Source organism: Cucurbitaria berberidis (genome assembly GCF_010015615.1).
Source record: "Cucurbitaria berberidis CBS 394.84 unplaced genomic scaffold K460scaffold_2, whole genome shotgun sequence".
Classification (NCBI taxonomy): Eukaryota; Fungi; Ascomycota; class Dothideomycetes; order Pleosporales; family Cucurbitariaceae; genus Cucurbitaria; species Cucurbitaria berberidis.
This window is the reverse complement of record NW_024468936.1, coordinates 1,002,530-1,023,945: the sequence shown is the minus strand read 5'-3', so window position 1 is coordinate 1,023,945 and position 21,416 is coordinate 1,002,530. Positions and strand designations below refer to the sequence as shown.

At 51.8% G+C, this 21,416-nt stretch overlaps 7 protein-coding genes across 7 annotated transcripts; 5 read left to right on the top strand and 2 right to left on the bottom strand.

Moving 5' to 3' along the window:
* The first annotated feature begins 1,545 nt into the window (after positions 1 to 1,545).
* On the top strand, positions 1,546 to 2,204 carry K460DRAFT_55555 (uncharacterized protein). Its single transcript, XM_040938514.1, has one exon. It carries the CDS (start codon positions 1,584 to 1,586, stop codon positions 2,043 to 2,045), a length of 462 nt encoding a protein of 153 aa, XP_040789785.1. The 5' UTR covers positions 1,546 to 1,583; the 3' UTR covers positions 2,046 to 2,204.
* Positions 2,205 to 2,363: 159 nt separating this feature from the next.
* K460DRAFT_352389 (serine palmitoyltransferase 2) lies at positions 2,364 to 4,364 on the top strand (the record flags this gene model as incomplete). The annotated part of the gene is made up of 1 exon (XM_040931647.1): positions 2,364 to 4,364. One exon carries the CDS (start codon positions 2,364 to 2,366, stop codon positions 4,362 to 4,364), a length of 2,001 nt encoding a protein of 666 aa, XP_040789784.1.
* A 3,851-nt stretch (positions 4,365 to 8,215) lies between these two features.
* Positions 8,216 to 10,675, top strand: K460DRAFT_392633 (uncharacterized protein; the record flags this gene model as incomplete). Its single annotated transcript, XM_040935896.1, has 2 exons — positions 8,216 to 10,385; positions 10,524 to 10,675. 2 exons carry the CDS (start codon positions 8,216 to 8,218, stop codon positions 10,556 to 10,558), a joined length of 2,205 nt encoding a protein of 734 aa, XP_040789783.1. The 3' UTR covers positions 10,559 to 10,675.
* On the bottom strand, positions 10,598 to 12,740 carry K460DRAFT_55538 (uncharacterized protein). The gene is made up of 5 exons (XM_040938513.1): positions 12,275 to 12,740; positions 12,047 to 12,223; positions 11,234 to 11,991; positions 11,126 to 11,179; positions 10,598 to 11,057 (listed from the first exon to the last, which is right to left on the bottom strand). Exons 1-5 carry the CDS (start codon positions 12,645 to 12,647, stop codon positions 10,770 to 10,772), a joined length of 1,650 nt encoding a protein of 549 aa, XP_040789782.1. The 5' UTR covers positions 12,648 to 12,740; the 3' UTR covers positions 10,598 to 10,769.
* Positions 12,741 to 13,164: 424 nt separating this feature from the next.
* On the bottom strand, positions 13,165 to 14,868 carry K460DRAFT_363324 (Metallo-dependent hydrolase). The gene is made up of 5 exons (XM_040932793.1): positions 14,692 to 14,868; positions 14,463 to 14,605; positions 14,136 to 14,195; positions 13,482 to 14,088; positions 13,165 to 13,431 (listed from the first exon to the last, which is right to left on the bottom strand). Exons 1-5 carry the CDS (start codon positions 14,764 to 14,766, stop codon positions 13,234 to 13,236), a joined length of 1,083 nt encoding a protein of 360 aa, XP_040789781.1. The 5' UTR covers positions 14,767 to 14,868; the 3' UTR covers positions 13,165 to 13,233.
* A 665-nt stretch (positions 14,869 to 15,533) lies between these two features.
* K460DRAFT_352386 (guanine nucleotide-binding protein, beta subunit) lies at positions 15,534 to 16,836 on the top strand (the record flags this gene model as incomplete). Its single annotated transcript, XM_040931646.1, has 5 exons — positions 15,534 to 15,648; positions 15,720 to 16,432; positions 16,498 to 16,587; positions 16,647 to 16,766; positions 16,819 to 16,836. The coding sequence occupies 5 exons, from the start codon at positions 15,534 to 15,536 to the stop codon at positions 16,834 to 16,836; spliced, it is 1,056 nt and encodes a 351-aa protein (XP_040789780.1).
* Positions 16,837 to 19,209: 2,373 nt separating this feature from the next.
* On the top strand, positions 19,210 to 20,087 carry K460DRAFT_276867 (phosducin; the record flags this gene model as incomplete). Its single annotated transcript, XM_040928144.1, has 2 exons — positions 19,210 to 19,791; positions 19,851 to 20,087. 2 exons carry the CDS (start codon positions 19,210 to 19,212, stop codon positions 20,085 to 20,087), a joined length of 819 nt encoding a protein of 272 aa, XP_040789779.1.
* Between the last annotated feature and the right edge of the window lie 1,329 nt (positions 20,088 to 21,416).

Here is a 21,416-nt window from a genome sequence, read left to right as displayed (position 1 = left end):
TGGAACAGATACGAAGTCTTGCTGCCCTTTGTCGCTACCGCCCTGCACTAATCCTTTACATGTGCTCGCTTTTACCATCACCCACTTACATATTGGTTTCAAATCGCTGGACATATTGCATCCTTAGCATTTTTGTTTGCATTTTGGCCTGCTCCGATGTGGCTGGCAGGCCGTTTATTCTTCTCCCCACCACCCACCCATTTATCTTCTCTTCGTAACGCAAATTGAACGACCACCATACAGGGACTGGTTACATTATGGCGTTGCAAGGATTTGGAGGTATGAGACCATCTACACACACTGAGAAAGGCGGACTGGTGGAACCTGCGCCCTGGACCGTTTGTGGTCATCGGGTCGCGCGGTATTGGGGATTGCTGGTGGCATCCCTGTCCGTCTTTTTTGCTCGATTTTTCTTGTCTGTTATCTTTTGTTGCGAGTTGGACATTTTTTCCCTTTGTTGTGCGAAAGGTTTCCTATCACATCCTACCAGGTGGAGGATTGGGATTTTTGTCGGAGATCTTGCTGCGGGTGTTGTGTGGAGGATGTAGCCGCTGTGCGTGCTGAAGGTAGCTTTTCTCAGATCTCCATAACGTTCGAATTAACTGCTTCGTGCAGAGTCAATAGCAAACATTATTTCAACAAACAAGGAAACAAACAAGCAAACCAAGCTGGGCTTGACGGGTGTGATGACTGAGAATGCAACCAGGGAAATGAACAACTGTAGTCGAACGGAAGAAGGTGGTTGGAGGTGAGGGTGATCTTTATACTGGGTCAAATTGCGATGTGCTGTTACATCGGCTGCAAAATCAGTAGTCTGGGTAATTTCGCATTTGCAATAACACGCAGTCACACGGCAGCCAGTCAGGGCGCAAGTTGGCGACTCGAAAGGGAAGTGAGAGGCAGCTATACTGTTCAGCAGCTATAGGACATTGGAGTCGCCTGTCAAGCAGCCAATCAAGCACGACAATCCCAAACGAGTTTCCCGCCATGGCTTAGAGAGCTCGTGACTCGTGATGCATCGTTTGAGATGAACGAGATACGAGCGAAAAGTAATGTGGTCAGTACAGTATTTTTAATATTAGCTGAGCTGAGGTGCAGATGATGGTAAGATGATGGGCGCGGGGATGAGAGCAATGTACTCGACGATCATGTGAAAGATTGCAAGGGATCTCGCATCGTGAGGGCCCGCCAAGGTCTGGACAGGGCTGTCGGAAGCGCGTCTGAATGAAGGCGGGTGAATTGTTTCATCAGGCAGCGTGAGGGTGAGTTTCTCAGATTGGGCCCGCTTACGCCAAGTCGCTCACCTCATCGGTCATCCTCGTCGATCGTGAATTGAGGCATTATGGTGTGCCACTGTGCCTTTGAAGGCGCTTACGGTGCACAATGCCCTCGCAATAACAAGGCTACATGCAAAAGGTCCTGAAGCAAGTAGTCATGACGTGCAGGAACAAGACTTGCATCGCTCAGAGTCTGGGTCCGTCCGTCGGCAGGGCCTGCAATGGATGGATCATGGGACGGACTGGATGGATCGGCTGCCCCTGGCTACGCTGTTCTTGGGTTGGGGGTGGCGCGGAACGGGATTCATGGGGCTGCTCTGCTCATTTCTTCGGCCCAACCATTTGCCAGGCCCGTTTTCTCTGCCGGCCCTCCGACGCTGCTCTTGTACCCAAAAGAGCGAACGAGGGCCCCTTAGCAACCACACGTCGTACCTTGGTACTCGCACCCTTTTGCTTCCTCCGACTACTTGTCCAGCTCGTCAATTCCCATTCTTTTTGGTGTCCCCGCCCTCTTGGACTGTCTCGCTCGCAGAAAGAAAGGGAATTCAGGGAGCCATCTCGACGTCACGACAAGGCTTAGTTGGAAACAAGCTTGGCGAGGTACAGTGGGTAGTGCAGCAGACAACGCCACCCACCCCAGGAACACAAAAAGCCGTTGCTTGCGAAGCAGAAGACGCAACTCGCTCGGGGCTGACGCAGCATTCATCACGTAGGTACCCCTCTCCAACCTGTGCAAAGCCTCCGCTGCTGCCGCTGTCGAGCAATTGAGCTTCCTGCCCACAGCCAATCCCGCTCCGCAACTCATCCGGCAGCTCCGGCTTTGTCCACCACCGTGCAGGCAGGAGCGCGATCCATATTCATAAAATCTCACCACCCGTCACCACTCCTTGAACTACTGACCCTCCGCTCTCCTCTCGAGTCGCCTGCTGACCCCCCCTCGTCTAGTCCGTCTTCACCGCCTGCTTGCTTCCTGACACCGACTCGCACTTGGCACAAGACGAGACGAGACGTGAGCACACGACGACGCCTACGCTCCTCGCACAGCCTCATTTTGTCCACCACCAAGACACCAGAGCCATTGCTGCCATGCCTACCCGAAGCATCAATCCTTTCGCGAGCGCTTCCCCTAATCCCTCCTTCGACTCTCTCAACGAGAAACGCGAACCAGTGCGACGGTCCTCCTTTGCCAAAGCCAACAAGTTCACTTCGCTCTTCGGCGGCTCCCCCAAGGCCCGCAACGACGCTGCTATCCTGCGAGAAGCCTTGATCGCCCAGCAGCAGGCCCTTCTGAATTCGCCCTCCCCGCCACAACATCCAAATTCTTCGTCGCTCTCCCTACCCACCATTAATCTGACCACCGCGACCGGCGAAAAGATGCCCACCGAACCCAAGACGCTCTTCCAGCCCCCTTCACCCGAGGAGCAGCGGCGAATCGCCAGAGCACACGCACAATTCGGCCCCCTCGGATCACAAAAGCACAGATACCAGAGCATCTTCGAGGGCGAGTTTGGAGACCCAATTGAAGACGAGCCGCCATATTATTTCCTGTTTACCACATACATCAGCTACCTCGTCCTCATAGTGTTTGGACATGTGCGCGATTTCTTCGGCAAGCGCTTCAGAAAGCAGCACTACAGCCATCTGCAGGAGAAGGACGGATATGCACCCTTGAACAGTGATTTTGACAACTTTTACACGCGACGGTTGAAGATGAGGATTAACGACTGCTTTTCACGCCCTACGACTGGTGTTCCAGGGCGCTTCATCACGGTGCTCGACCGCAAGTCGGACGATGGGAATAATACGTTCAAGATGCTGGGAACCACGACCGAGACGCTGAACATGAGCTCCTACAACTACCTTGGATTTGCTCAGTCTGAAGGTCCTTGCGCAGAGGCTGCCGAAGCCGCCATCCGGAAATACGGCATTTCCATGGCTAGTCCCCGCTCAGACAGCGGCACATCAGAGCTCACCCTCGAGGTCGAGGATTTGATTGCCGACTTTGTCGGCAAACCAGCCTCCATGGTCTTCTCCATGGGTTTCGTCACGAACGCTACCACTTTCCCTACCATTGTCGGAAAGGGCTGCCTGATGATTTCCGATGAGCTCAACCACTCCTCCATCCGATTCGGCGCCCGTCTCTCAGGAGCCATGGTCACCATGTTCAAGCACAACGACATGCGCGACTTGGAACGCAAACTCCGCGAAGCCATCTCGCAAGGACAGCCCCGCACACACCGCCCCTGGAAGAAGATCCTCGTCGCTGTCGAGGGTCTCTACTCCATGGAAGGCACCATGTGCAATCTCCCCGGTATCATCACACTCAAGAAGAAGTACAAGTTCCATCTCTTTGTCGACGAGGCGCACTCTGTTGGTGGCATCGGGCCCCGTGGACGTGGTGTTTGCGACTACTTTGGCATCGACCCTGCAGAAGTCGACATACTCATGGGCACACTTACCAAATCCTTCGGCGCCAACGGTGGTTACATCGCGGCTGAAAAGTCCATTATTGACAAGCTCCGCACATCAAACGCGGCTATGCTCTTCGCCGAGTCACCGTCACCTCCCGTCCTCGTTCAAATTGCGTCTGCACTCCGCCTTATCAACGGCGAACTTGTGCCAGGCCAGGGCGAAGAAAGACTACAGCGCCTCGCCTTCAACTCCAGGTACCTACGATTGGGCCTAAAGCGACTAGGCCTCATTGTCTACGGCCATGACGACTCCCCCATCATCCCGGTCATGCTCTACAACCCCGCCAAAATGCCCGCCTTCTCCCACGAAATGCTCAAGCGCAAAATCAGTGTCGTCGTTGTGGGATACCCTGCAACGCCCCTTGTATCGTCACGTGCTCGTTTCTGCGTTAGCGCTGCGCATACCAAGGACGACTTGGACCGCATGCTGACGGCGTGCGACCAGGTGGGCGAGTTGCTGCAACTGAAGTTTTCGAGCGGTGTTGCAGGAGGCAGCGAGGAGGACGAGGTAGTAGTCAAAGGAAAAGGGGGCGAGCACATTTTGAACCCACCTAGGTGGAAGATTGAGGATGTGCTCAAGAAGGGGGTTGAGGATGTGCAGTTACCGCTGCGGTAAAGGACGAACACAGGCCGAAGCGCGAATTGTTGGGAGTGTGGGTGACTCGCTCCCACTCAGCCTTTGCCCCGTTGCCCTTTCTCGTACCGTACCCCACCACCCCGGTTCTCGCTCCCAATCTTCCAAGCTCATGTCACATCTGCCTGTATTTCCGGCCGCGAATCATTGTTGAAACTTTTTTTCTCCCTCTTAGCATTGCTGGAGCATCATGGCGGCATTACTTCTCCTTACTGTACCATATCATCTTCATACCCTCGCTGAACTACTTTTTTTACTTGTTATAACTTTTCTTTTTACTTCTCTTTCACATGAGCAGCTCTCCTTGAGCTTATCTCTTCTATTCTTGTCCCAGAGGGGCTAGACTTCTTCTTCTTTCTTCTTTTGATTTGAGGGGATAAGACCCTGTCATAAGGGTGCTTGTTCCCTCTTTTTCGAATCTCGTTTTTTTTTTTTGGTTTGTTTAAGAACAGCGATGTGGTAATCGTAATCTGACGAAGGGCGAATGGACATGATATTCGGGTTGTATGTATTTATGTGTGTGTGTGGAAGTGTCGGTGGGCTTGTTGGATAGCATGGGAATGAGAATGGGAATAGGTGGGGTGGCGATGGGACATAGGAAATGCAATGGAATGAATTCAGTCCAGCTATCTTTCTTCTCGTTGAGGTGCTGTGCTGACGGCGATTGTGTGGCGGTGACTATGTGGCGGTGATGTGAATGGGGAATGCACTTGATGGTCACATGTCAAGTCTAGTTCGTTTACTTGTAAATAATCATGTACCTTGGATTCTATTGATGGTTGAAGTATATACATTTATCTGCGCATAGCATATTTACACGTCCATCTCCCGTTATAAAACCATTTATCCTCAGACTCAATTTGGAACAACTCAGTACTGCACTACTACCTCCACGTCCATGCATCACCTAGCCGGGAGGAACAAGAGAATCTTTTGCCAAGTTAGTTCGCCTAGCGTACGGGTTCAACAGTGATCTTGATAAAGTACAGCGAGTTTAACGATGTGCATAGCTGCATACGAAAATACAGACCTTCAATCTTAGACCATCTAGGTCACTCAGGTGAGAAGGATCAAAGACTACAGCGAGGTGGGTTGATCGTGTCTGCAGAGCGAATAGGACACAAAGATAATGAGCGGAGAGACGGAGGGAAGGAAGGCAGGAAGGCAGCAGCCAGCTAGCTTCCAATGCCAATTGAAATGCCCCCCTCCCCCCCTCGATACCGCCTTTGAGAGATCGGGTGGTCGATTAGCATGTGACACGGCTGAACCATGTGCCGTGCTGAGCGCGGGAATACGTGAGGCTCTGCTATACATCGAACGGTATCGAGACTTTGGGAGGGGGAAAGTCCAGCTGCTGATCGGCAGAGTGATTTATGCACTGTGCCGCGCGTAGAGACAGACGGGGAAGGATGGACTTACGCGCCTTGTCGGAACACGCGGGCACGATTTGCGTACTTAATGGGAAGCAATTTGTCAGGCAATTTGGGTGGTTTCTCTAGTCTGCTGGTGTTGCTTAGGGACAGTGTAGGTCAGTCAGTGGGCTTGGCAGTTCTACGAGTGAGCAGATTGTTATCATGCGGATACGCCTGCCGCTGACAAAATCCTCTTTGTTTCTCCTATTTGCAGTTCGTAATGGGTATATGAAGTCAGCTAGGCAGGCGGGAGGTCAAGGGTAGCCGGTCCGGTCAAGGCAACGATACCAAGCCGGTGGTGTGGGTGCAAGGTTAGTTCATATGCCGTGAAGGATGCTCGCTTTGCTTGGGATGGGATGCCTTTCCGCGTCTCGGTAGTTCGGTAGGTAGACTGAGGCCGAACCTTGCTATATTCGGATGTATACTATGTGCCGGTGGCGAGATTCATGGTGGTCGCGGAACGCCTGCGAGGGTAGCGGGCGCTATTTCTGCGAACGCGGCATGCTATTGTTAGGTTTGTGGAGTGGGAGTGTTGTGTATTGGATCCGGTGCGGTCCTCTAGTGGATGAACATATCCTGCATCAGCTGATAGCTTCGGGTCAAGAACGAAGGCGAGGTTGCAGCCGCGTGTGCTGCTTATCGACATGTCTGCGGCAGAACACTAGATAGGCGTCAACACGATCCGGTTGCGAAATATTTGCCAAGGTGGAGGGTATCCAGAGCGAATGTTCGAGAGTAGAGGGCGGCTCGTCCGTCCGGTGGAAGTGCCCTGTACATATGTCAAAGTAAGACATGGCGTCGGCTAAGTCTTACCCATCGCGGAGACGGGCCTTTTTCCTGACCTATAAGAGACGTTACCCTGGTATGCAGTTGGTGCCGTAGCGAATCGAAGCCCATAAGGCTGGTTCGTCATTTGACAGGCTGCATACATCTCATGCTCGGCATCCGGTGGACCCAAAACGGCACCCTCGTCTTCCGTTTTGTCAGCGAATACCCGGCAAGTTGGCTATCGGCTGGATTTGGAATCGAGGATTGGAGAGCCTGACGACGTGCAGACAAAAGGCATCAGTCTGCCGCGTTTTGAGGTAAGCTGCATCTTGGCGATGATGGCGTGGATCGACGCTGCAAACTGCGAACTCCTGCCTCTTAGCCTCTGTGCAGGACATCGGGTCTAAGATTATCTCGAGGGTATGTGTCCAAAGTCCTGCAGTGTTTGGCATGTTGGGATCGAGAGAATAGGCAAAGAGGGGTCGATGTGCATGTGTTGTCGTGTAAGTCGCTCAAGCAACGAAGGACACTCTTTTGTATTACAAGAGAAGCAGGACCTGTATGATGCTGTTTGTCGAAGGACTGCTGTTGAAGGACTGCTGTATTACCAACAATCAGTTGGACGACTTCCTTGCTGTTGGCTGGATGTGCTGGCCGACCGGAAAGAAGGGCAAAAGACGAGAAAAAGTGAGTCAGGCGCGCGAAATAGATTGCCAGCCACGATCGTGGAACTGTCCAACATCAAGGTTTGGAGCACTCCCGCAAATCAACTAGTAATAGTAGTTCCGTTGCCTACTTCGCTAGACTAGAAGTTGGGGTACAGTATGGCGCATGGGTCAAAGAGGGGTCAAAGCGCGATATGGTGTCTGCGACTGATGCTCCAGCATCTTCCAACGAAGCACTCATCATCCCACCGCAGGTTCAAGAGAAAAAGAGCGATATCTTCACATTCCAGGTATAGATCGCTGGACTACACCGGACGCCAACGATGCGCATGCAAGCACGACTGCACCGTAACCAGATTGTTTTGCGATCAGGCTGTATCGAAGGACCCAGGACCATTACGAGTCCTTCATCTGCATGTCGCATCGCTTATTGCACAGCAACGCTCTCCAGTCCTCCGGTGAGCCTATGAGCCTCAGCTGTTTTCAGCAAGCTGGCCTTGTTGCGCGTTCACGCAAGAAGGCGATCCGTTTGCCTACTTTTCCTGCACGCCCTGCCTAGCCTGGTGGCTGTTCTCCGGTGAGAAATCTGACAACCAATCCGCAATGAGGCTTCCGAGCGCCCTTTTACACAGCCAATAGAGGCCCGTTTCATATTTGTCCTTGTAAAGACTGAATGCAATGGCCTCATCCCGAGTGCGACCCTTATCCCGCTTGCGGCAGGACGGTGTTACCATTGCCGTAAGCGAGAAGCGACTGTATACGCTTCAAGGTGGGACATCAATATTATTCGAATCTATATCTTCTGTCGAGGTCCTCGTCTCTGCCTCAGATACTCAATCTCACTCTTCGGTCACTCTTCTCTAATACTTTCACGTGTCACTACATTTTACAATAACAATCTTTCAATATCGCCGCGTGATTGAGTCTATGCTCTTGGCAACTCACTCACTTAAGACTATCACGTTGGCCTGTCATGATGAATCCCCAAATGGCACCCCAGCATCAGGCTCAATTCCAGACTCAGCTGCCTCCAATGTCTCAGCAGCATCAAAACATTGGCCAGCAACGACAGGCTCCAAACGGACAACCCCTGGCCCAAGGACTTGGCCAACAGAAAGGAGCACCAGGACAACAGCAACTCCAGAACCCGTATGCTAATTACGACCCACAACTAGCCCTGTTCTCTTTGGAGAAGCCCAAGAACGCCAAAACTTGGGAGGATGTCGAGCCGGAACAGCAGCATGTTGCCCTTCAGGACCTCCAGATGGAACTGAACAAATTTAGACGTAACAAGTGCTCAGTAAAGCGCACCCTCAATGAGATTCCGTCCGCAAACTGCCGCAGGCTTATCAACGAGCTTGTTGAAGACCAAACCAAGGAGCTTTGGAATTACAACAGAAGCCTCCAGTACAGAATTGCGAGCGTAGAGGTAGAATGGCGCTCCGTCAACCGCCGCGAACGACAACTCAAACGTGTCCAAGTCATCCTGGAGACTGAGCCGTCTGGGTTTCAGGAACCTCTACCGATGAAGACAGGAGCTGGTGGTGCTGGCAATCTCTTCGCTGCGCAAGACCCCAACAAGGCCATGAAGCAAAACAATATGCCACAGAACCAGCAATTTCAGGGACCACCGAATAATCACGTGCAAAACATGGGACAGCAGCCCAGAATCAACCCACAACCTCAAGTCCCACACATGGGACAGAGCCAACATCTAGAGCAGCCCCCAATGCGCCCACCACCTCCGGGACATGGCCAGGGTCAAGGTCCCATGCCTGGTCATGGGAACGCCCCGCCTCCTCCGCCTCCTCCAGCTGGTGGCCAGATCCTGGGCCAGCCCGGAATGGTAGCTCCCCTTCCTCCACCACCTGGTGGTGGTCATGCAATGCATGGTCCCCCAAATGGAATGCAGCACCCACAAATGCAGAATGTCGGACCACAAGGCAGAGCAGGGCCTGGTAATTTCCAAGGGCCACTGCCGATGCCAGTGCCTGGTATGAGGCAGGGGCAGGCTCCACCATTCGAGGCAATGGACCCTGGGTACTTGAAGGGCCAAAAGGCGAAACACAAAGGCCGCCGCGACTCGTCCTCCTCTGAGTCTGAAGACTGGGAGTCTACATCGGGCAGCTCCGGCTCAGAGCCCGTTATTGTCAACCATGACGACTATGGCTTTGGCGGTCGTCGAGAACGAGGACGTTCACGGCACTCAACGAAGTCAAAGAAAGCGCAACGACATAAGTCGCAAAGCAAAGGTCGAAGCCGCAGCCGAAGTCGGAGTCACATTCACAAGATTGTTGACCCATCTCGACGTCGACGCGACTCTGACTTGATGGATCCACCACCAATGGGAAAGTACAGTCCCACATCATCGAAGGCCAGCTTGCCTCGGTCACCGCGTGCAGAATATCCACCCGTTCATATCACAGTGAACACCACCAATGCTGCCGACGACCGGGCGCATGAGCACGAACGTGTCCGAGGGCGTGCTAGCATCGACTCTTCGCCAACACGCTTCTACCACGACAAGAGGAAGATCAACACCTCTCAGCCTATGTCTCGTGACTCTTCATGGGACCGTGCAAGTGGTACTGCTTCCTTTACCACCTCATCTGCCCACACGTCCGAAGACGCCGTCTTCGACGCACCCATGCGTCGACCTTCGCTGTCTCGCGGCCACAGTCGCACACAAGCCTACTCGCGTGCTCAGGAGCCCTTCCACCACCACCACCCTCACCCCAGCCACATCTACGATGACGTGGACCGCCGCCCTAAGTTTAGGTACACTCCTGCCAATGACTACCCACACAATGCGAAGATGCGCGAATCATACTTTGAATCTGATCCGACCTACGCCAGTCGACCAGCGATGCCACATCGTCGCGCTAGCGCACAGGTGCCCTCCGGTAACCCCTTCGCCACGTCCCAATACCAACCAAAGCCCATGCGCGCCATGTCCTACAGCGCCGACATGCATGAGCCTAGCTATACCTTCCCTCGACAGCGCCACATTGCAGACCGCTCTGGTCAGGATGGACGCATGAACCTTCAGGAGATTGCTGATGCGCTTGAACACATGAAGGAGAGCCGGCGCGTGCCGTTGAAAAGAAGGGGTGATGAGAGGAGGACCTCGCCGATGTACAGCGGGGATGAGTGGGAGGGTAGGTTTCCTTCTCCCCGGTATGAGGAATTCAGGTATTGAAAACTTCGAGCTTGACCGAGACTTTCCTTGTCGCTGGTGTTGAAAAGGGAATGTGTGTATAAAATAGTTCGCGTTTCGGTGCTCTGGTGTCTCGTAGGGGGCAGTTTGTTGTCGCAGGAGAGTATCTCTTAGTGTACATGTATATATTATACTCACCCACGGCCGCTAACGCCTAAAATTGATATCATATCTCGCTGAGTCTTTACTTCATTTATCGTTACAGGTAAATAGGTGAATAAACCATTTAGCACATCTAACCACCTCGAATAGTAAAGAAAAGTAGCAAAATTAAAACCCAAATCTTCGAACTCTCGTCTACCATCCCTCTTGCCCCGAAACCCATCTACGGACAATTATACCCTCTGTCCTTCGCCCACACCCTATTCTCTTCTTTCACAAGCGTCACGCAGTCCCCTGCAGCAGGCCTACAGAACATCTCAGCAGCGAAGGTATAGTCGTCGTACCAGCACGTGCAAAGTTTGCTCAGCCTCGTGTCTTGCATGCTCTGGATGGACGCCGCTGCGCGCCAGTAACTCGTAGCGTTATACTCCGCACATTTGAATGTAGACATTGGGGCGATGTTGTTGCGAGAAGCTCGGTGAGAAGCCGGTGTTACGAACGCAGCGTAAATCTGTGATGGAATTGTCAGCAGTGGAAAGGATAGTAATTGCGTCTTGGGAGGAATGGAGGATGACTCACTCTGTCGTTCAGTGTTATGTAGCCGCCGTATTTGTCTGGACTGTCTTTGTCGCACTTGATTGCGTTAGTGGTTTGCTGCGATACGTTCAGCGTGTTGGTAAAGGTTACCTGTTCCATGATGTACTTGTACGTCGCGTGGCAGTGCTGAATTTTATCATCGTCGCTCCTTCCTTCAAATAATCTTCCTACTGCTCTAGCACTCAAGAACTTGTTTGGATCCGCCGTCCAGAAAAAGTTCATCTCATTTGTGCTGTTCTTGCGGCCAGTTTGGTGCCATACGCTAAGATCAATAGCTTTTTTTGCCGCGGTCAGTACAGACGGGTAAACTGTAATCTTCATCCATTGCCTCACAGTCTCATTACAAAACTTTAGCGCAAGTTCAGCAGCTTCTGTGGCGTCGAAGGGCTGGGAGTCGATCGATCCGTATGGTGTAGAGGCATTGTTTCCGTTCTTAAAGCAGACATGTGTCCTCTTTGTGTCCATGTTCAATGACACATTATCCCATGCTGAAGTCCACTCTTGAAGAAAGTCATTTCGTTGCTTGTGCCACCCTTCAGGGTAGCTAGATTCTTGCTGAAGCCAGGACGAATTCGAAAGATCGACTGCACTATTACCCAGTCTATCTCGCGGGTTATAGGTGCCTAGATCCAGCTGATAACGACTCTTATTGTATCTCGGTTGAGATACTGTGTTTTCGCTGAACTTCTCTGTCACGGCAACAGCTCCGCCTTGAATTCCACCAAGATTGGTCACGATCAGTGGAGACCAAGAAGGTTCATTCCTTTCGAGTCGAGGAAGCCAAGGGAAGGAACCCTCTATAACTTGTGAAATATACTTTGAGAGAGCGAAGAGTGCGTAGTTGTCAGCTACGTGAGTTAGATTACATCCAGAGGAATGATTTGGGTGCGGAAGTGTACATACCGTTGAGCACACTCCAGCAACTGCCATCCAAGCGAGCCAGTATCTTCGAACATAGCACACCATAACACGCGGTCCATTTAGGTGTGTTCTGATGATGGATGTTTACCCAAAGGTCCGAAATATGTGCTTCATTAGAGGGCAAAGCAAAAGGTAATATCGCTCGAAGAAGTGCTGTACCTGATCTATGTTAGCCCACCTACAGGCAAGTCGTGAGAGCACAAAATTTACCTTGATTTTCATGGTAGTAGCCGAGATTGAAACGAGCCGTCTGATCATCCGGATTGTTGATGCCCATATTAATTTTGTAATCCAAAGGCGGAAAACCGAAAAATTCCCTGCAAAAGACCAGTGAGATGTTGTCATCCCTTTTGCCTGCGGTGCTGTTCAGGGCGCCTATCCCACCGTAATTAAACCGATCCGTGCATGTCGGGTGCGTGTCATCGAGATTGCAAGTGGTAATGATCTTCTTTGTAAACTCTGCCGAAGCCTTGAATGTATTCTGGATAGAAGTAAGATTCGAAACCGCTCGTGGACCAAATAACTCCCAAAAGGCAGGCTCATCTTGGTGATTCGTCATAGCGTTGGCCGCTAGTTTGGCCATTTGGATGGCATCGTTATAAGCTTTAGTAATGAGATCCAAATGCTCTTGTGGACAGGAGGCATTCGAGTCACGCGGGATCCGCTTGTCTCCTCGATGCTCAAGTTCCGACGGGGTAGCTAGAGCGATGGAGAGGTAAAGGAAGGCTGCAAGCAGAAGGCGGTGGATGAGCATAGTTCGCTATGGGAAGGGTATAGAAGCAGAATTCGGGATTTGAAGATATCGGGAATACTCGTAGTATACTGTAGCTGTAGAAGCTCTGTTGTGAAATGAGGTATGCAGTGCGTGAGAGAAGAGTGCGGGAGTGTATGAAAATTTTGAGTGACAACTAAGAGTAGTATGACTGACTGCTGAAGAGTCACTGCAAGTGTCGAATCGTCATCCCGTTGCCTTGATAAGACTCATTACCTAAACGATCATCAGAGCAGCGGCGCTGCAAATCTGACTGCAATATGAGTTCCATTTGAATATGTTTTGCTGTGTCCACAACATTAAAAGTGGATGTTTGGAGTGTGAACTAGGTGGGATGGCTAAATTTTGTCCTCAAATGGTATCACTACAAATATTCCGGAAAGGACTCCAGTGACTATTATCGTTCTTCGGATGTCCAACCAGCCCACTCTACATAAATGCTCTTGAGTCGGGTTTGTTCAACAGTGCCAGTGAAGATTGAATCTACAGCTCGTTCGCAAAATGCCCGTATGTCATTGCGGCTGAGCCCAAAATGTTGCGCAGCGAGATAGTACTCGTGCGACAAAGGACTGCAAAAGACGCCAACATCATCGGTCTATGAATGGTAAGTATTCGCTTCAGATCACGTTGTGGGCTTGGACGCACAGAAAGAGCCACTGGAACATTGCTATGTCGCCACATGCCAAAGTGGTGGTCAGAGTAAGTGCCAGTAATCATTTTGGCGTGGACATTGCAGCTTAGGCACAGCTCTACCCCAATATCTTCTTTCTCGATGATATTCCGATATTCTTCTTTGACGTGTATCACATGACCTAGTCTGTGAGGCTTCCACGACAGTAGGGTCTGCAGCTCTAGGTCTGTGGCTGAGACTTCGCTCTCTGCGAAGTGCAGTGTGATCTTGAGGCCAGCGGCCTTGGCTCGTGCAAATGCACTCGTGAAGATGCGGACGTCGCCTTTCGCAGGGTCGCCACAGAGGTCTACGCCACAGACACCAGCAGGGTGGTACTTGGTAGCGAGGTCGACCACCTCCTCGGCTTCTGCGACGCTATTCCGACGGTCGATTGACAGTATTAAAAAGGCTCGCATAGTGTTTGCTCCATTGTCGTTGTGCGCCTTCAGTATATTCAGGATAGTCTCGACATAGTTTTGTTTGGTGACGCCAGTCTCAGGCATCGCCCTTGGAGTTGTGCGGAGTTCAGTATAGACGACGCCATCTGACTGGAACTCTTCCAGAACTGCCTTGGTCGAATACCTGGGCTTGATCAATCGCTGCATTGTCACATGATTCGGGCGACATACTCGATGCTGGGTAGATCGCTGCAAAGCTTGTAGATGTACGACGAAAACAGAGGGAAGAATCTAGTCGAGCGTCAGTCGTTTGCTCGTGTCAAACAATCGTTGTCTGAGGTGGTGAGCGGATAGTGTGAGACAACTAGGGCGTTTGAAGCCGGCCATGTACGTCAGGTGTCGGATGTCATCTAGTCATGGGTGTCGCCACAGGGGCTGTTAGCAACATCGCGCGAGCTGGTGCACTGTCGGGCCAATATATTGCAATACGCAGCGTGCGTTGCTGCCACAAAGTCGCTGTGACATATATTTAACAAGGTGAATCAGACATTGGCCTACGTTTTGATGTCATAGTCGACCTTTCCTGGCGGAATGGCAATCAGTGGATCTACGAGGTCCAGCTCAGGATGCCGAGCCTTCTTGGTGATCCAGATGTCATGGAGACAGTCTCGACTTATGCTGCCGGTGAGATGGGCGTGAAGCTGAATCGTTCGTGGAATTAGCGGAGCCGCGAACGGATGTCTATGCTTTCTTGGCCCCTGGCTCTGAAATCAGGGAGGTTGGGTACCTCAATCTTAGGGAGACTGCGGGCAAAGGCAGCATCAACTGGCTTTGTAGGCGGACGAGGACGAGGAGTAGCCATGGCGGGAGACGCGTGCAAAGAAACAACAACAGCGGTATTGGTGGCGCTGGCAAAGATTGTCAAGGAGAAATTGGAACCAGGGTTCGACACGTCCGCGCCGTTCTGGTGGTGGTGAGGCGTATGTGGTATAGCAGCGGGCGCGGGCTAGGGTTCCAATTTGGCGTTGCCGAGACGCGGGCGAATGAGAGGCGAGCTTGTCGCCCCAAAGGAGGAGGTGCGCTGCAGCAGGAGAAGGTTGCGCGCGCGCCTTCTTCATCAGGTCAGTTCGCAGCAGGCCAGCGTCCAGTTCGTCCACGTCGTGCAGCTTCACATACACACACATCACACATCACGCATCCAGAGCATTCACCGCAGCAAACATTTGCAACCCAATCACCCAGCAGCTTTTTTTGTCGGCAGCGCGGGCCTGTTGTTGTCGATCCGACCGAGGGGAACGCCCTTTGACTTCCAGCTGCTGCTGTCTCTCGGCTAAGCCAAGCTCACCCCGGGCCGCTCCTGTACCTCACTCATCTCCAGCACTCCGCTGCAACGCTTCCATCTCCAAGCCCCCACGACTGTTGCCCGCCGCCCTCCAGCTCTGCGCAAGCAATTGATCCTGCTCTGCGCGCGTCTGTCGCCATTGCTGCCCTCTGTCGATCGCTATCCTAGTCCCTGTCTCGGTGTCCGGCCTACCGCGCTCCCTGCGAGCCCCCTGGATCTGCCGACCTCGCCGCTTCGCGCCTTCCGCGACTCCACCCTCTCTCACTGTCTGGTAACGATCGTATAGCATGGCCGACATGAACCAAGAATCCATCCAGCAGAAGATCCAGATCGCACGACGCGACGCGGAGGCGCTGAAGGACAGGATAAAACGAAAGAAGGACGAGCTTGCTGACACAACCCGTACGTCCTGAGCCCCGTCCTTGTACGACTCTGCAACTCCAAGCCGTCTGGTGCTAACATACACTGCGCAGTCCGCGATGTCGCGAGAGACCGTGTCGAGGCGCTGCCGCGCCTCACCATGAAGACGAAGCGGACCCTCAAGGGTCATCTTGCCAAAATCTACGCCATGCACTGGTCAACCGACCGGCGACATCTCGTTTCCGCTTCCCAGGACGGAAAACTCATCATCTGGGACGCCTACACGACGAACAAGGTCCACGCCATTCCGCTTCGCTCATCGTGGGTCATGACCTGCGCCTACTCGCCGTCTGGCAACTACGTCGCGTGCGGTGGTCTTGACAACATCTGCTCCATCTACAACTTGTCAGCTCGGGAAGGCCCGACGCGCGTGGCCCGAGAGCTGTCTGGCCACTCAGGGTACCTCAGTTGCTGCAGATTTATCAGCGACAAGCGCATTCTCACTTCTTCTGGTGACATGACCTGCGTGCTTTGGGACCTGGAAACTGGCTCCAAAGTACATGAATTTGCCGACCATCTTGGCGATGTCATGAGCTTGAGCATCAACCCTCTCGATCACAACCAGTTCGTGTCTGGTGCTTGCGATGCTTTCGCCAAGCTTTGGGATATCCGTCAACAGAAGTGTGTCCAGACCTTCGCAGCCCACGACTCGGATATCAACGCCATTCAGTTCTTCCCGAACGGTAATGCCTTTGGTACTGGTTCAGACGACGCTTCTTGCCGTCTCTTCGACATTCGTGCCGACCGTGAGCTAGCATCGTATCAGGTACGCCATTCCCTATATCGGGAAGTTTTTTTCTGTTTGCACTACTAATCCGTGTCGCTGTATAGATTCCCGAGCCCGTCTGCGGTATTACATCTGTCGCCTTCTCCGTCTCTGGCCGGCTGCTGTTCGCAGGCTATGATGATTTCGAATGCAAGGTGAGCAATCAACAAACAAACAAACCAGCTACCGAAGACCATGAAGCTGACAGAATTAGGTTTGGGATGTACTGCGCGGCGAGCGCGTGGGCACATTGCAAGGACATGACAACCGAGTCAGCTGTCTTGGTGTAAGCAACGATGCGCTCAGTCTCTGCACCGGTTCCTGGGACTCCATGGTAAGTTCCATGCCCATCCATACCCTCTCACATGTAGCTGACTTGACCACAGCTACGCATTTGGGCATAATTGAATCTAGTCTACGAGTAACTTGCGACGCCAAGTGACGATGCAAAAACGACCGTGTGCGCGCTTCCTTTATTTCGGCAACCTACGATACATACCATACCCATCATCACCTGCATCCTACCTCCGCCCGGGAGAGCTCTACATGTTCAAGCCTTGCATCAACATAATATACCATCTGTTGGGACCGTCGATGCGGCTGTTGCGTCATCTGGTGGACAGGCGCCCGGGACATTTTGTGATCCAATATTTTCCTTCCATACCACTGTTTTTCTATTGCTTTCTCCGACTACTTTTCCCCCTCTTTGTCCGGGCCGGCTGTTCTGCGCACACGAGTAGTTGCCTATCCATCCAATCTCTCCCGACCGTATATCCCCTTTCCTTGCCTGATCATTAAAAAGCGACCCGTTGTCTTGCACTTGTGCGTGGGAAGAAGGGGTGCTGCCAGACGGTTTCTTCTGTATGTGTTTCGGATTTATGCGCGGTGGTTTGGTGACGAATGGTTGAGGTGGACTACGTGAAGGGGGTCGCAATGTATGATTCGAGTGCGCTGTGTGAAGACGTATTGGTGCGAGCGATGGCAGATGGTAGTCAGTCAGCGAGTTTTCAAATACCTTTTTCAACCAAACCTCCATCGCTTTCCGTGCCTGTACGTTTGTGACCTGGACGACCTCATCTAGCATCGACTTGTTATATCGTTCTGCTTTCGTTGATTCATAAATCTGCCTGTGAGTGTGTCAGAAGGGCATGGTCGAGAGTAGAAAGCATGCGGTAAGCATTCATTGAGCAAATGTTCCATCAACAATCTCAAAAGAGCACACCTCGACTCAGATGTCAGCACCCAGGAAATCTGAACAGTGTCACAAGTCGCCCTCCCGTGAACAGCGTTGGTTGCTAGCACGTCCGTATTAGGCCCGCTCAGACCCACTCGTATGAAAGGAATGACCTTCCACGCACCTTCCAGAAAATCTCAAGAACATTATGCACCGCTTCTAGCGCAAGACTGCTCACTACTACATCAACAAAACACGGTACTGTGTAAGCAAAATAGTATCATCGTGATCTGTAGGAATACAGATCTAGCATCTGGAGGTGCCCTGCGGTTCGCGAATCTTGTGATGGGTATATGCAACGATATTAATGCGACAATGGGCAAGACATGCCCTTGTTGTGAGAGTACGAGGTCTTCACATGTCGACCCCAAAAACGTGGACGTGTACTCCAGTAACGATAGGGAATACAGAATCCCTGTTCAGGAGCGGGCTTAATGATGCGCTCGGTACAGATCTGGGAGAGGGACACGTATGACAGCAATACCGTCCCAGTGGTAAATTGAGTAAGTAGACGCAAGAGTCGAATTGTGATCAATGGCCTACATCCAACGTCTATTCTCATGTACGAGGAGTAAGCTCAAGCCATGCACGTGGCACAAAATTCCCCGAACAATGCCCTTGGGGCCGTGCTCGCCAATTTTAGTCGCATACAACGCAGGGTTGTCTGCTGGACCAGGACGAAATTCTGACCGACGCAGGACAAAAAAGAAGGGGAAGATGACGCTTCTAGAAAATATATGGAAGGGTTCGGGACGATTACCAGGGGTGGGCCTGTATGAGACCTGTGTCGAACGGAGGCATATCAGCATAGGAGTTGCTTTCTTTTTTGGATGCTACACCCGCTGTGATGAGGCTTGCATGAATTAATTGTCCGAGCTATCGGGACGAGAAAAAGGGTCGCATAATAATTCGGAAGAAAGCAACTGTCTGTCCTGACAGGCCAACCGTCCCAAAACAGCCAGAGTCCGGCAAGACGATGATGGAACGCCGTTGGTTGATGCCGAGGGCGCAGAGTTGAGGGCGTTTCAGAGTGCGCCCGCCCGACCAACACCAAGCGCCACCCGCAGAGCCCCAATTGGAGAAAGCAGCAGCGAGCATGTTTCGAACTTGAGGGTCTGCTTCAGTAGGAGAGACGCTTGGTTCGCTAATCTCGACGATCATGGCCTCTTCGTCGCGTGTCCAACTCGTCAGCTCAGCCTTAAAACAGTCGCAGCCATGGGTACCCCTATTTCCAGATGCAACAGGGCCGCCCGTAGATGACCTTGGCGACTTGAATATCGACGACGATTGGAAGTACCGGCAGTTGTTAACATGTGGCGCCCAATCGCTCGCTGAAACCAAAAGGCGAATGCTTTTCGGACCATTTATAGCTCGGACAAATGCCAAGCCCGTCGTAGCATGCATGCATCCCAGACGACCCAAAACTGACCGCCAGGACCTTGCCTTTACCAACAACACACACACGTAACCCCAGCAGCGCTGCCCTTCCCCATACAAATATCACCGCCGCCCGCCGCGATACAAGTCTCTCTTTTTTTTCGCCATGACTACTACTTCAGCCGCTCAAGACGAATTCAACGAGCTTATGCGCGATAAGGGCCGAGAGAGTAGACACCCCGAAGACAGACTCGACGACAGCGACCTCTCTGATCCCGACTCCATTGGTGCCGAAGACGACTACCTCGAGAAGATTGACACCGACGACGAGCTCGATATACCACACGATATGAGGGCCAATTACTATATGCCGTCTCTCCGCTCAGAGGCCAATACTGGTCCCAAAGGTGTCATTGCAGATGCGCGGGCATTCGAGCAGGCCAAGAAGCAGGCTCGCCGGTTCACATGGAAGAAGAGCCCGGAACCTACACAGTACACTGTCAGGGCGTATCATGATGACAAGGCATTGTCAGACGAGGAAAACGAGGAAAGCTTCATGACAGAATGGCGCAAGAATAGGCTACGCGAGCTCGAGACAGCTGGCAACCGGATACGGTCACGCACGAATAGCCCAAGCCGGAGGATATATGGCAGTATGCCCATGGTCGACGCCGAAGAATACCTCGACGTCATCGATCATCCAGCACCAGCAACGATGGTTGTCGTGTTCATTTACCAACCCAACACCGTACGTGCACTTCACAGTTCACCTCTTTCATTGACTAACAAACGTAGGGTGATGCCGAGAAGGACATTTTTACGATGAAATGCGAGGCATGCATGCACGAAGTCGCCCGGCGCAACGACACTGTACGCTTTGTTAAATTGCACAACGACATCGCCGAAATCCATCCAGTAGGAATGCCTGCAGTTGTAGCATACAAGGGCGGCAAGATGTTTGCCGAATTGGTGGCACTGGACAAGAAGCTACCCAAAGATTCTCAACTGACCGCCGTCAGTCTGGAGACACTCTTCAGGCAGTGAGTTACTCGGACTTCGAAAATGACACAGAACGTCAGCTGACTAACAATCTGTAGATGGCGTATCCTCTAGACTCATTTACTCAGTCCGCTTTGCTGCCTCATTATCTTGAGCTGCTAGCGTATTTTGCTTGTACTTCAAGCTTTCCTCTGCGACGGATGGCTTGCGTGTCACCCCGGCGTGGGCGGATCTTCCTCGGTGGTTTTCGGCCTCTTTGGTTTCAGATTGTCTCCGCTTTGGTTCTGACCATCTCACTAAGACGCGGCCTCCAAATCCGTAACACGATCTCACACATGCACAGTCATTATTGCATATGCCGCACGCCCTGATGCTCGCTTCAAATGCCGCATCTCCATGACGTGGCATCTCATTAGCGTTTCATTTTCATTTTGTTAGACGATTAACTCATGGGTCATGCATCTCTTGACAGGATATCTGCTGCATCGCTTTCATTTAGCATGTTTGCACGTTTGGCGTTCGATTACATTAGGGGAACTTGTTGGGTCATGATGTCAGTCAACGAGATAGATCATTGCGGTGTTAGGATAATACCCCACAATGCTATTAATTGAAAGGTCCTCACTCAAGAAGGACCATACATCTCACCCTCACCTTCTTACAGCGTGCAATGTCTACTTGCTTCTACTCCCACTTTTTTTTCTCTACTCACTTCTCAAGTAAACCTCTCACCCTATGCTTGTGTACTCTCCAGCTAGCCTTGTTAATGCTGGTGACCTACGACGTCCTAGGATTCTCTTAAAGCTAATTGCACGCGCTGCTACTTCCCGTGGCGGAGGAGTGCATTCGCAGTCGCGACATCACTGCATCGCTTGTCGCGATTCGCTATTGCTAATTGATCCTCCGTTTCACACTACAACGCCCACACTGCGCCACCCGACCTGAGTGCCCATGCAAGGCTGATATCACCTCCGCACACATGCACTGCGGCTCGGTGGAGTGATTGTAATTGCCGAGTAGTAGGCGTATTCACTAGCCTTGGCGTACGAAGGAGATCGCATTTCTTAAGCATTAGGCATTAGCCGACTTCAAACGCACTGCACATTATAGCCTTGAGGGGGGAAACGAGCTCTTCCTCAGACATGCATGGCCCTCGGTAATAATTAGGTTTTGCTCTTAGTTTCAGTATTCGGAGCTAAGAAAGGCCTCTAAATCTTAAAGAACTGGTTGGTGAAAAACTTCTAGATCTTTATAAGGATTTGATCTGTGAGTTATAGTGAAATGCAATAAACTGACCCTTTTATCTGTTGACAAATATAGCTGGAAATTGAATTACTACTGCTAATGAATATGTATATCTTATTTTGAACAAGT

Coding starts and splice junctions, on each gene's coding strand:
- K460DRAFT_363324 (XM_040932793.1), bottom strand. CDS start 14,766: ATGGCTACTCCTCGTCCTCGTCCGCCTACAAAGCCAGTTGATGCTGCC. Junction 14,196..14,462: donor GTCGACTATGACATCAAAAC/GTAGGCCAATGT, acceptor ACGCTCGACTAG/ATTCTTCCCTCTGTTTTCGT. Junction 14,089..14,135: donor AGCGATCTACCCAGCATCGA/GTATGTCGCCCG, acceptor GATCAAGCCCAG/GTATTCGACCAAGGCAGTTC.
- K460DRAFT_55538 (XM_040938513.1), bottom strand. CDS start 12,647: ATGGCCAAACTAGCGGCCAACGCTATGACGAATCACCAAGATGAGCCT. Junction 11,992..12,046: donor TTGCTGGAGTGTGCTCAACG/GTATGTACACTT, acceptor TAACTCACGTAG/CTGACAACTACGCACTCTTC. Junction 11,180..11,233: donor ACAAGTACATCATGGAACAG/GTAACCTTTACC, acceptor AACGCAATCAAG/TGCGACAAAGACAGTCCAGA.
- K460DRAFT_55555 (XM_040938514.1), top strand. CDS start 1,584: ATGGGGCTGCTCTGCTCATTTCTTCGGCCCAACCATTTGCCAGGCCCG.